We start from the raw sequence: 12,478 nt of genomic DNA on the forward strand, positions 1-12,478 counted from the left end.
TTATTATTATTATTATTATTATTTTCTGTCGTCATACAGTAAATGTGTACTGTGGAAACTTCGTGTGAAATTTCAGTCAAAATGAAATATTACTTTGATTATTTTTTTAATTTTCAAAATGGTATTAAATTTATAACCGATGAACGTCAGTACAGTACTCGGTGAGTTCGTTTTTAGCACGTTTTAGCCTATTACGTCATAGTAGCGTCGTGGGTCAAGTCAAAACATAATTTCTTCATATTTTTAACATGGCGAGGGTATTTTAAGAAACCAGTTGACCGTCCAAAATTCATATTTTATTTAAAATAATTAAAAAACGCAGATACTTAAAAAAAAAAAAAAAAGCGAATCTCATGATGACGAGTCACGTGATGTGCTTCCGGGTGAGCTATCAGAAAGGCTGTCAAGCTAGTTTAGCAGGTCATGTTTTATCAGGTTTTATTCAATATAGCCTATAGACAAATGGATTTTGGGAGGAAGTGTGGTCATTACGAAATGGATTTTGAACTTAAGTCTACACTTTAAAGGAACGTTGTCTACTTTAGTCGGGTTGTTTTGTTTTGCGGCCAGCAGACTGCGGCTAAGCTAAAGGCAGTGGTGTTGCCAGTGACTATGCAAGGAGAAACAACGGCAATACGAATTACGGAAAACGAAGGCAAACTGGATGTATTCCCTCAGAATAGGACTCCAAGCTCGGGTAGAGCAAGTGCTAAGAGTTGGCAGTATAGGTGAGTATCTTTTTTTAAGCTTGATGACGCTATAAAGCCAGTTACTAAATCCATTCGTATTGTTCGCTTATTAGAGAGTACATGCAGGTGTGATAGAAAGAACGACAACAGCGAGTGATTTGTTTAGGTCCTTGCATTTACCTCAGTTGCTTTAATTTTAGCCTGGAAAAAAAACAAGGCAGTAGAAACTATCACCTTTGTGTAATTATGGCTGTGTGCTTTGTCTCACTGATGTTCCTGTTGTGTTTTTCTGCTTTTGCATTATAACGTTGGCTACCAGTGACCACATGGAGAATATCGATGGCTACTTGATGAAGTACACTAACTTGGTGACAGGTTGGCAGTACAGGTGATACGCTTAACTTAAAGACACCATTCCAATGTGATGACTTTTTCACCACCATATAGAGTTGGACACCTTATTTTATTGTTTCCAGGTTCTTCGTCCTCAACAATGAGGCGGGTTTGCTGGAGTACTTTGTCAACGAACAGTCCCGGTCGCAAAAGCCTCGTGGCATGCTCCCACTGGCCGGGGCGGTCATCTCCCCCAGTGACGAAGATTCACACACTTTCACTGTTAATGCCATCAGTGGAGAGCAATACAAGCTCAGGGGTGTGTATGAATACATTGTTGTCTGGCTCTTACTTCTTCCTTTTCTTCCATTCCGGTTTTTTCTTTTTCCTTTTTTAAGTCCCGGTACGAACACATTACTATAATTTTGCCCCTTCCTTGCGAAGGATGCCATCTTAATTTTTTGTTTCGTAAGGTTTATATAATTTCCTTTGGTTTAAGGTTTGGTAAGAATGATTTTTGCCTTGATACCAGGGTACAATACCGGTTATGGCCACCCATTTAAAACACATGTCAAGCTTCGGTCTTCGAAGGTCAGAGTCCTTCATGTTTTCCAGGTTCCGCTCATTAGAACACTTGATTCCAATGATTGCTCCTCAGCGACCTAATCATTTCGACCAGGTGTGTTTGGGAGCGAAGCATCAAAAACGTGCAGTGTACTTGCCCTCGAGGACTGGACTTTGACATGTATGATTTAAAATATTAAACCTGTTCCAATATTCACAACCAAAAATCCTTGTGTGTGGAAAAAATAGACATTTCCAAATTCATGACTCAACTGTGACATGAAACGCAATCCAACTAATTAGCACCCTGACTAAGGAATAGGGATGCAAGCTTAAATAAAAAGTCTAGTGTTACTATGGGAATACTAACAGCCATGTGCTTGCGTTGAGAATTCATCTATATCACGTGTCAAACTCCTGTCCTCGAGGGCTTGTGTCCTGCATGTTTTTTTTATCCCTTGTTCTCTCATACACGCCTGATTCAAATGATTAGGATCATTTTCAAGATTCCGCAGAGCTTGTTAATGAGCTAATCAATTTGCCGACAAAACGTGCAGGATACTGGCCCTCGAGGACTCGAGTTTGACACCTATAATCTATAGCTTATATCTAAGTAGAATGTAAAGACCAATTTAATGCTGGCTTTAGGACTTTTTCTTCAGTCTCTTGTATTATATTTTAGCTTGGCATTGTATCATTTAAAAATCAACCTAAGACCACCATTATTCCCTCTTCTCACGCATCTTCTGTTGCATCATTTGTTTTCAGGTTGTTGTCATGTTTCTTTTTACTTTTTGGTAAACCGCGTTTGCCACTTTGACATTTTTGCACATTTACATTTGTTTTCTTTGGCTATATGGGATTTCTGTCTTGGAGAGCTGCATTCTAGATAAATGGTGAAACACAGTCTATATGTATGCAGTGTGCTGTTTTGAACATTTTGGAGCACACCACAAACAACTGTAATCAAAACTGTTTAGTACCTGACTTTTTTACTTTTTATATTTCAATAATGTAATAAAAGAAAAACGAACATTCATGCAGTATTGATCTGAATGCTAACTGCTCTCTGCTTCAATACTGTTCAAGTGGGGATCAACATCGATTTGGACGTTGTAAGGGTTACCCGACCATTTATTTTTCGTATTTTTTTAATCCATGCGCCATTTTCAGCCACCGACGCCAAAGAGAGACAACACTGGGTGAGCAGACTGCAAATCTGCACACAGCATCACACTGAAGCCATGGGAAAGGTAAGACGTGCTTTGAAACAGGTGTAAAATATAATTTCACCGTATTTAATTATACTCTATGGTCGGTTTGTTTAGAGTAATCCACCACCCAAGTCACGCAGCTACTCCATGGTGTCTCAAGGCAGCAGCAGCTCACCCATGTCTCTGCGCCGACCGAGCCAGAACCCCACCTCCTTATTTAGCTGGCAAATCCACAAGGGCTCATCATTGTATTCCAGCAAGCGTTCCTTGATGCCAGATCACCTAATGGAAGCCAGAGAAGTAAATCATCAAGCGCTCCACACTGATTAACAGAAATCTAAATTTGTGTATCGGTAGTTGTCGCGTCTGTATCCACCATTAATGTAAAAGATGTCAAAATGATGTTGTTGCATTTTATTGCGATGCTTATACGTAACCATACACCTTTTCTCTAGATGATGAGTCAGGCTCAAGGCCAGCATAGAGACCTAATCCAGGGCATAGAGGGCCTACCTGCAGCTGCTGGACTCTCCTCTTTGGACCAGGACCTGCTAATGCTCAAGGCTACATCCATGGCTACCATGACTTGCCTCAGCGAGTGCTTACATATCCTAAACCTGCAGCAGGTGGCCAGGCAGACAGGTTCGATGGGTGGCATGTTTCCATATGTTAAAAATTGTGATGAATGGTGAACACAGTTTGTACTCGTTATTAGGACAGGCCCATAAGTCAAATCACAAATATGCTTGTACAACCGTCCTTGAGCCAATCTTGACAAACAGTGGAATAATTTTGCATTATTAATGGGAAACTGTACCTATTATTGCCTCTTGTGTCGACAGTAATTGGACCTCAGATGCAACACCGTGGTAAAACAGTTATAATTAGAATGTCAAAAGTACTGTCTATGCTATACACAGTCTAAATTGTCAATCAGTTTTGACTTAAACCTTCATTCTCTATTCAAAATCATTTGAAACAGGAAAACAGCCAGCGAATGTCTCACTTTTCTGAAGAAGATCTTATTACTCAATGCATATTTCATCAGGCAGCCCTATTGGCGACAGCCAATCAGATTAAGTTGCCCGGCAACACACTAGGTGAAATTGAAAAGGATCGGCCCACCCCCTAAACTTGCATAAAAAGATGCCACACCGGCAATCCTGAGCCAATCAGAGGACAAGTATGTTTCCTGCTGGTGGGGCAAGTAGTTTGAGATACAGTCTGACTGAAGGGCTGAGTTGCACTCCGTTGATCTTGAACTAGAGGCATTCGTCCAGCACAAGTCAGGGAGTTGTGGCAGTCCTGCCACCAGTGGCACAGCCTATAGAGCTGTGTGCGTTTGTGCATGGGGCTGTGAATGTCAAGGGGGTCTTGAGAGGGAAGGGGGTGGGGGGACATTAATATAATAAGTACCTCTGAACCTGCTGCTTTTTATTCCCCATGGCAGGATCCACCATTGAGTGGCTTGAGCCCAAGCTGCCTGATATCCTGAAGAATGGGAGTAGTTCCTTGGGTAGCCTGACAACAGGAGAGGGCCTGCTGGAGGAAGGATGTTTGGAGCTCAGCAACCCAGAATCCTGCAGCTTTTCTGGGGTAAGACCACAGGAGCTACACATTGGATTAAGGTTGTTACCCACATCTTAAATCATGATTGTCTTGCTATTTCAGGAGCAGGATGAAATTCATGCAGAGGATGAGGTAGTAGACTCTTTCACAGATGAAGAGGAAGACCTGTGTGCTGTGGAGGAGGAGCGCAGCGTCATCCTACACCTACTCTCGCAGCTGAAGCTGGGCATGGACCTCACACGAGTAGGTTGAGTTGCATTTGCCGACAAAAAAAGAAATGTGTTCAATTATTACTGCCTGCTGTGTGCTGTTAAGTTCACCTGATTATGTCTACTTCAACAGCTTGTGTGTTTGTAAGGGTCATGCAAACATTTCGCTAATACTCAACAACTTTTCCCCATGTCCAAAAAGTCTGCTTTTTGGGAGAAAAAAAAAAAGGAGGGGAATAAAAGCTGTATTGCGGAGAGACATGCTATGACGGTTTCCTGCATGCTAGACTAAATGCACTTGCCACGGATGTGGAATGACTGCAGTACACATATTTACTTAAATCTTAAATTATTAAACCTTATACAGTAACTGAATAGTCACCCCTTTCCATCCTTTGAAGTCTTGCGGAAGCCGCGGTCATGTTAGAGGCGCTTGGAAGACATATTAAAGTCAAATCTGTACATAATCAAACATGATAACAATGAAAGTGTACACTTGAAATACCAAAGAAATGTCAAAGAAATCTACATAGGTAAGAGATTTCCACCGGTTCGGCGAACGTCTTTGCTTCAATCCCTTGTGTCTAGCCAACAGCGTGCGTGTGTTTCATGAGTGACAGAGCACATCTAGGTCTGTATAACAAGTGGGAGTTGGGGGCGGGAGTAGATCACAACTCCTGCCCTCATTGGTTGATGGTCGGGCCGGGAGCCAATTGGGTGTCGTGTAGAAGTGCCAATCTCCTTCTTGAACTCACGTTTGCAGTGTCCTACAAGACACTCAAACTTAATTTCAAGGGGGGGCGTTTTACACCGGCATGTCCAGGTCTGTGTAACAATCGTAAAACGCACAGGTTGTTATGTTACTCTAGCTGAAGCCAAGAAAGAGGAGCAAAGCCCTTCACCAGACCGTTGGAAATCTCTTTGGTAGATTTCTTTTATAATAAAATGGTACAAGTATTTCAAGTGTAAACTCTCATTGTTATCTCGTTTGATTATCTACAGATTTTAATTCAATTAGACTTCCGAGCGCCGCTATTATGACCGTGACTGCTGCCAGACTTCAAAGGATGGAAAGGGGTAACTGTTCAGTTACTGTTTAAGGTTTAATAATTTAAGATCTAAATAAATATGTGTACAGTACTGCAGTAATATTTGTCTTAAATAATATGTATAATATGAAGACTTTTCACATTTAAAAAGTTTTTAAAAACTAAAAAAAAACTTTCCAAACCCTTTTTTTTTTTTTTTAATCGGGGCTAATGGGGGCCGGTTCCAATGAACTGCGAAAAACGAGGAATCACTGTACTGCACCTTTGTATGAGTAAGAATATGCTAAATGTACATATGAAGCGTGGCTATAGGTTGCCATACTCTCAATATAGTATCACGTCTACAAAAGAGCTGACCATCCTTCTTAGATAATTTCAAGGTGAATTATATTGCTGCCGTGCTCTCTTGAAAATGCATTTTTGCAACCACAGACGAGTTGGATGTTATAGACTTAATACTTAGGTGTTTTCCTCATATTTTGAGGAAGAGGTTCTCTGAGGCAGTGGTCCCCAACTACCGGGCCGCGTGGGCCACACCCGAAATAATGTTTTGGAACTGATTTAGTTTAACAGTTCATTTACTCGTGCTTTGTTTGGCTTGATCTTCTTTTATTTGGCTCAGCCTCTGGCCACTATTGATATTGAATAGTGAGAAGGATGTTTTGAGAGCATTCAGTCGGTAACCCCCCCACCCCCCCAAAATGTTGGTGGTGATTAAAAGGTTGGAGACAGCTGCTCTAAGGTAAACGTTTACTAATTTACCTTCTGAGCATGTCCTACTGAAAAGGTGTTTTAGAGTCTTAATTATAATACTGTTCTGTAGAACTCCTCTACAATGAAATCATATTTGCGGCCAGAAGTCTTTCACAGCAAGGGACTTTTCACTATAGCAATGGGGATTTTTCCTTGTATGAGGAAACAAAAAGGAGGGAAAGGTTTCAGTGCATGATTTTTTTAATTTTTTTACACTGGGGGGTATTTTTGCGCATGCAGGTTTAGTTGTAGAAAAGTTATACTGTACTGTGATACAGTAATACCATCAATCTGACACTGGCCTTCGATTGGTGAGAAGTTTTGATTACATATTTTATGAGGATTAGAATTGAAATTGACCAATAATCAAATTTATTTGATTTTTTTAAGATGAAAGGAGTTGCAAAAAGTATGATTGATTAGTTTACATTTGTATATATTTTTGATGCAGATTCAGTATTACATTTAAGGTTATTCTTACCTGACATAATTTGACATCATTACACTACCGAAACCTAACCAAGATCATCTTTGCCAACAGGTTAATTACAAAACTACTGGTTTCATAAGAGTTCAGTCAGCAACTGTTAAGCTGCTTCTCTCGCACTGCCCTCTAGCTCCAATTTACCGGAAGTCAACTTAAGGTGTACTGCACTCAACGGCATCCAGCCGTTCTATATAACACTTTCCACTGACAGTTTCTTGCATTGAGTAGATTTAACAACAATCCTTGAGCAGTGCTGCATACAGAACATATAGTAAAGGTCATTAATCGTAGTATGCATAGAGTTGATGTAATGCTTCAAGCGAAATAACGTGGAATATTTGTCATGGATCAAAATAGAATGGCTATGTCTTCCTTACTCTCTTCCAGGTTGTTCTGCCCACCTTCATCCTCGAGAAACGCTCTCTATTGGAGATGTATGCAGACTTCATGTCGCACCCAGAACTTTTTGTGGCTATCACAGATGGCAGCGACCCTGAGGACCGCATGGTTCGCTTTGTGGAGTACTACCTCACCTCCTTCCATGAGGGCCGCAAGGGCGCCATTGCCAAGAAGCCGTACAATCCCATCATTGGCGAGACCTTCCACTGCTCCTGGAAAGTTCCCAAGACAACGGAGGCCTCCTCTGCTGATTCGCCACAAGGAAGCCCTGAACCCACTGCCTCCCAAGATTGTTACCAAGTGCGCTTTGTGGCAGAGCAAGTATCCCATCACCCTCCCGTGTCGGGATTCTATGCTGAATGCCAAGAGAGGCGCATGTGTGTAAATACACACGTGTGGACTAAGAGCAAATTCATGGGCATGTCCATTGGCGTAACTATGATCGGGGAAGGTTAGCACCACCCACTCACAACCTCACGTAAGCAAAGCAAAGGTTGCTTAGAAATGTTTATGTTGATTTCTTGATCATTTTACTCAGGTTGCCTGACTTTGCTGGAACATGATGAAGAATACACCTTCACGTTGCCATGTGCATACGCACGCTCCATCCTCACTGTTCCTTGGGTGGAACTGGGGGGCAAAGTTAACATAACTTGCGCCAAGACAGGCTATACTGCAGTCATCACTTTTCAAACAAAACCTTTTTATGGTGGCAAATTGCACAAGTAAGGAGTTTGCTTCAATTTTAAGACTAGGACCCGGACATGACACTGAATGTCATTCTTTCCCAAATGTAGAGTAACAGCAGAGGTGAAACACAACCCGACCAATGCGGTGGCATGCCGCATTCAGGGTGAGTGGAACGGCGTTTTGGAATTCTCTTATACCAACGGCGAGACCAGGTTGGTCGATGTTACTAAACTACCTGTAACAAGAAAATGGGTCCGGCCGATTGAGAAACAACGACCAACTGAATCCAGGTCGGTATACGGAGAGCACGCTTCATGCAGTGTCTGGTCTGTACTGCCATCGCATGCGTTAAAAGATTCACTCCGTCATGGTTCCGTCTGTCCGTGTGCTTTTTTTCATTGAAAGAAAAATAGAGGAATCTGTAAACAAACATGTCGTCTCGAGCTGCTGTCAGCAGCAACTCACGCTCGTGCTTGATCACAACTAACTGACTCTCTAAGTCCTCCTCCGCAGGCTTCCTCGTGTCTGACAACAAACATTACATTATGCAAATATTTCTACATTTTCAAGCAATGCCCGGATCACCACTACATCTTAGAAGCAGAAGCTGCTAGTTGCCATCCTTGTGCCAAATAGCTAACTGATCAGAAGGGGGAACATTCACATGATTCGTTCACTCGCCCAGAAGAGAGTCACAATAAGCTTGAGTCATCATCTGAGCCATTACCAGACATTTGTCATTGGTCCATTTTAAATATGTATTTCTTATCAAATTATTTTAATTTACACCTCAGCAGTTAGTACACAGCGCTTTTGTATTTTATGTAACATCAGGACTTCTTTGTGAGTTGTCATACTTCTTCTTTCATGTTGCAAAGAAGTTGTACAATCACATATTTGAAGGTTTCCTGCATGCCAGACAGACGAGGTAACAATAAATCCACTTTGCACGGATGTTTCTCAGACTTCAAAATTCGCGGTTATATGAGCAGCGGCTGGAAGTCTGAAGTCTGTAGCTGACCAAACATGATAACAATCAGAGTTTAGGCTTGAAATTCTCATTTATTCCAAAAGAAACCTACGCGAGAGATTAACAACGCTCCGGTGAAGCCTCTTTAGCATCATCAGAAAGGCATTTTACAATATGATACAGCAGCATAATCTTCAGTTCTACCCAGCTGCACACTTGTCTTGGGTCACACACTGTACGTTGAGTTTTTTTGCATGCGTTTTAGGCGTTTGTGGCAGCATGTTACGGAGGCCTTACGGCAGAAGGACATCGACAAAGCCACGGAGCACAAGAGATTTCTGGAGGAAAGACAGCGATCAGAAGAGCGACACCGGGCTGAGACGGAAACGTCCTGGAGGACCCGATATTTTGACAGGGAGGTAAGCCACCATAACGTGAAACCTCTTTCTTTGTGTCTCGGCGACAAGGCATACGATATTAATGCTGGCTTTTTCTTCATCAGGGTGATGGCTGGATTTATCACAAAGTACTCTCTAAAAGTTGCACTGTTAAATCCTAGTATTGTCTCTGCTGTGGTCAATTTGCCTATGGAATGAGAGCAAGAGGACTTGCGCTCTCAAACAGCTGGATTCATAATATTCACAAAGCCTCCCAACCTTTTGTTCTGATCATATATCCGCAGTTACACACGGAGCGTCCACAACATTGCTGTATGACCTCATGCACAATATGACGGTATCCAAGACCAGAGTTGTCGTTTCAATAACAATGTTCCATTTAATTTACACTGGTAAGTGTTGATTTAACAAGATGCTCATTCTTGTGGTTATAAAGGTACTGCATCATCAGAGTGATTTCTAATATTGTAAGTTACTGCAGGTTATGTCGGAGTGCAGCGCTTGTAATATTGTTTCCGATGTATATAATCTAATGTGGATAAAACAGTTTCTTGTACAGATATTCTATAGCCTTAAATAGTCAAATGGATGAGGAGTGACATTGTAGACAGTTTATCACAGGTTACGAGTATGCTGCAATGGTTCTGATGGAATGTCCCCTTCCCCCATTATTTTATATCATTTTTTGTTGCAGTGGCTGAAAAAACCTGATGCAAATGCATGTTGCACCTCTTGCATCTGCATTACGGACTTTATACAATATAATAAAGGTTTTTAATCAATTGTGCTTGTTTTGTAAAAGAATAAATACGGTTTTCTTTAAAGGATGTCTTGATTTCTTCCACAACAGTTGGGAATGGGCTTTTTTTCCCTATTCTGCGGTGAATTTTTGTGTGTAAGCAACAGTTATGTATGTATTGCTGATGTCGGGCCAGAACTTATGTCACAGTTGAGTAAATGGGTGATTGTGTGAATTGTGTAAATGTTTCACTGATCCAGACTACTGCTTGATCTGCATGTGTGGATGTTTTTTTTTTTTTTCTTTTCTCCATACTTATAGGATGGACCACTTGTAAAATTTCAAATATCTTGCCCTCGTGTAATGCTTAAACAAAACGTGCCAAGGCAGCATTTTAACGCAGTACAGTATTCCATGTCATAATTGAATTCATTTTTTTTTTTTTTAAAGGGCATGGGGGCGGGGAACTGATGCTATTTTGACAACACCAGAGAAAATAATTTCGCTTTCATAAAAATTTGGGTTTTAGTATTTAGTCTGAGATTTTTCTGCATATTTTAGAGAAGTAACAGCAACAGTATACGGAAAACTTTCAGTTAGTATTCATGTACTTATACTGTAATTTTAAACTTCTGTATACTTGTCAATACAAGACAAATATATTTAAGGATACTTGTCTGACGTTTATACATGTAGTTTTTATATATAGTTTACTGCCTCCGTTTAAGTAAAAACAAGTAGCTCACAATATACCTGGATACATTGCTTTTTGCTAGGGAAAACAAACTAATCGGATCTATGTTTACATTTCTCTCGAACGCTTTGAGGTCGGACTGAAACAATTGAACTGGGATTTATTCCCACCTTCCTCGAATGCAGCAATACTGTACTTTACTTCCAAAGCTGCTGTACAGTACAGTACAGTTCAGTACATTACAGTACTGGACTTAAGTGCTTTAACAAGCCGTGTTCTTTTTTGCCCACAAGAGGATGCTGTCCTCACGATCTGTAAAGGTGTGACGAAAGAAAATCACTACGTCGTCTAACAACAAATAAGAGCCAATAAACAAGTAGGTATATGTATGCGCAGATACACATTTTACAATCAAATACTGTACCGGTTTATTTTTGTTGCTTTCTGGAGTTAGTTTGCTGAAATTCAGGGTCAGGGGCCAAGAAAGGGCGTTCCCATAAATTGATGAATAAAATAAGGACCAACAGAACTTAAAAAAAAGTTTACAGCCTGTGCCTCGATGATGCTATTTTACATTTTCACTGGCTTGGGATTTCTCCATGACTTTTTCACAATCAATGGGTAGATCTTTGCGAGACGGAACCTGTGCAATATAGACGGACATTTTTCTGTTTTATTTGAAGCAACTTCTTGATCACTGTTATCACCACCACATGCAAACATTTTGATGGATTTTATTCACGTGTAACGTTATAGTGAACTGGCCAAACTATCATTAGTTCTCTCCAGGGCATTTCACATATCGTTTAAATGGGCTTCATTAGCTATATGCTTACAGTGGGTTATAATTTACTTATCACATCTGCGTCTCCATTGACTGAATGTCTTAGTGCTTTATCCAAACCTCTTCCCCCAGCCCTCCACAGTTGTGATTTTTTTGCTTCACATGTGGGCCGCCCCCGAGCCAGACCGCACGCCTCACGTCTCCAGATTTACAGCACCCTGTGAAGGAGTGTGAAACCTCACACGAAGTATTGCACATAACTTAGTACAGCTCCTGCCTGCAAACACTTTCGAACTCTTTAACTATTCTGGCCAACTAAAAGATAAACCGCATATATAGGAAAACCTTGATGAGATGATCATCGTATTGAAACGTTTTGGACAATTAGAAGCATCCATTTGTGGATGAAACGTAAATATGTACAACGATTCCTTTCCTTGGCAGAAGATTGGCAGCTGTGACGACCAAATATTTGTTTATAAATATATAATTTTAAGTATAATTCGACTTTATTTTGCTGAACATTTTATCAAAAATCTAATGAGTGCACTATTAATGCAAAGTGGTAAAATATAGTCTGTGTTGAAACTGGTGCCTCGGCCTGTTTAAAATGTGTGCATTCATTCCAATGTGATAGGACATGTCTAATGTCTCTCTTTTGTTTTTGAGAAGAGATCAAAGAAACTCTTATATTTTCAAAGACTTGCTTCAGCTTCCGGGTCACAGATGATCATGTAACATTTTTGCTATGCGACCATTGACCAATGAGGGCGGGAGTTGTAATCTACACCCCTCCCGGAGTTTCATCCCCTCCTGCCCTCATTGGACTAAAGTGCAGCGCTGCACCGTGTGCCGCTGATATAACCGCGGCTCTTTGTGAAACTACAGCCAAGGGAAGGGATAACAGTACAGTTACTGTACAAGGTTTAATAGTATA

At 40.9% G+C, this 12,478-nt stretch overlaps 1 protein-coding gene across 1 annotated transcript; it reads left to right on the plus strand.

The window, feature by feature from the left end:
- The first annotated feature begins 370 nt into the window (after window positions 1-370).
- Window positions 371-10,148, plus strand: osbpl11 (oxysterol binding protein-like 11). The gene is made up of 13 exons (XM_088408701.1): window positions 371-728; window positions 1,009-1,077; window positions 1,166-1,341; window positions 2,760-2,839; window positions 2,915-3,100; window positions 3,256-3,442; window positions 4,251-4,396; window positions 4,472-4,612; window positions 7,255-7,717; window positions 7,805-7,991; window positions 8,064-8,246; window positions 9,192-9,345; window positions 9,429-10,148. Exons 1-13 carry the CDS (start codon window positions 613-615, stop codon window positions 9,483-9,485), a joined length of 2,145 nt encoding a protein of 714 aa, XP_088264827.1. The 5' UTR covers window positions 371-612; the 3' UTR covers window positions 9,486-10,148.
- Window positions 10,149-12,478: the final 2,330 nt, after the last annotated feature.

This window comes from Hippichthys cyanospilos, chromosome 2, assembly GCF_059441005.1.
Source record: "Hippichthys cyanospilos isolate Australia breed blue-spotted pipefish chromosome 2, RoL_Hcya_1.0, whole genome shotgun sequence".
Lineage (NCBI taxonomy): Eukaryota > Metazoa > Chordata > Actinopteri > Syngnathiformes > Syngnathidae > Hippichthys > Hippichthys cyanospilos.

Excerpts from the sequence above, each read along its gene's own strand:
- osbpl11 (XM_088408701.1), top strand. The coding sequence starts at position 613 with ATGCAAGGAGAAACAACGGCAATACGAATTACGGAAAACGAAGGCAAA. Across the intron at positions 1,078-1,165 it reads GTGACAGGTTGGCAGTACAG|GTTCTTCGTCCTCAACAATG; the intron begins GTGATACGCTTA and ends TATTGTTTCCAG. Across the intron at positions 7,718-7,804 it reads CGTAACTATGATCGGGGAAG|GTTGCCTGACTTTGCTGGAA; the intron begins GTTAGCACCACC and ends CATTTTACTCAG.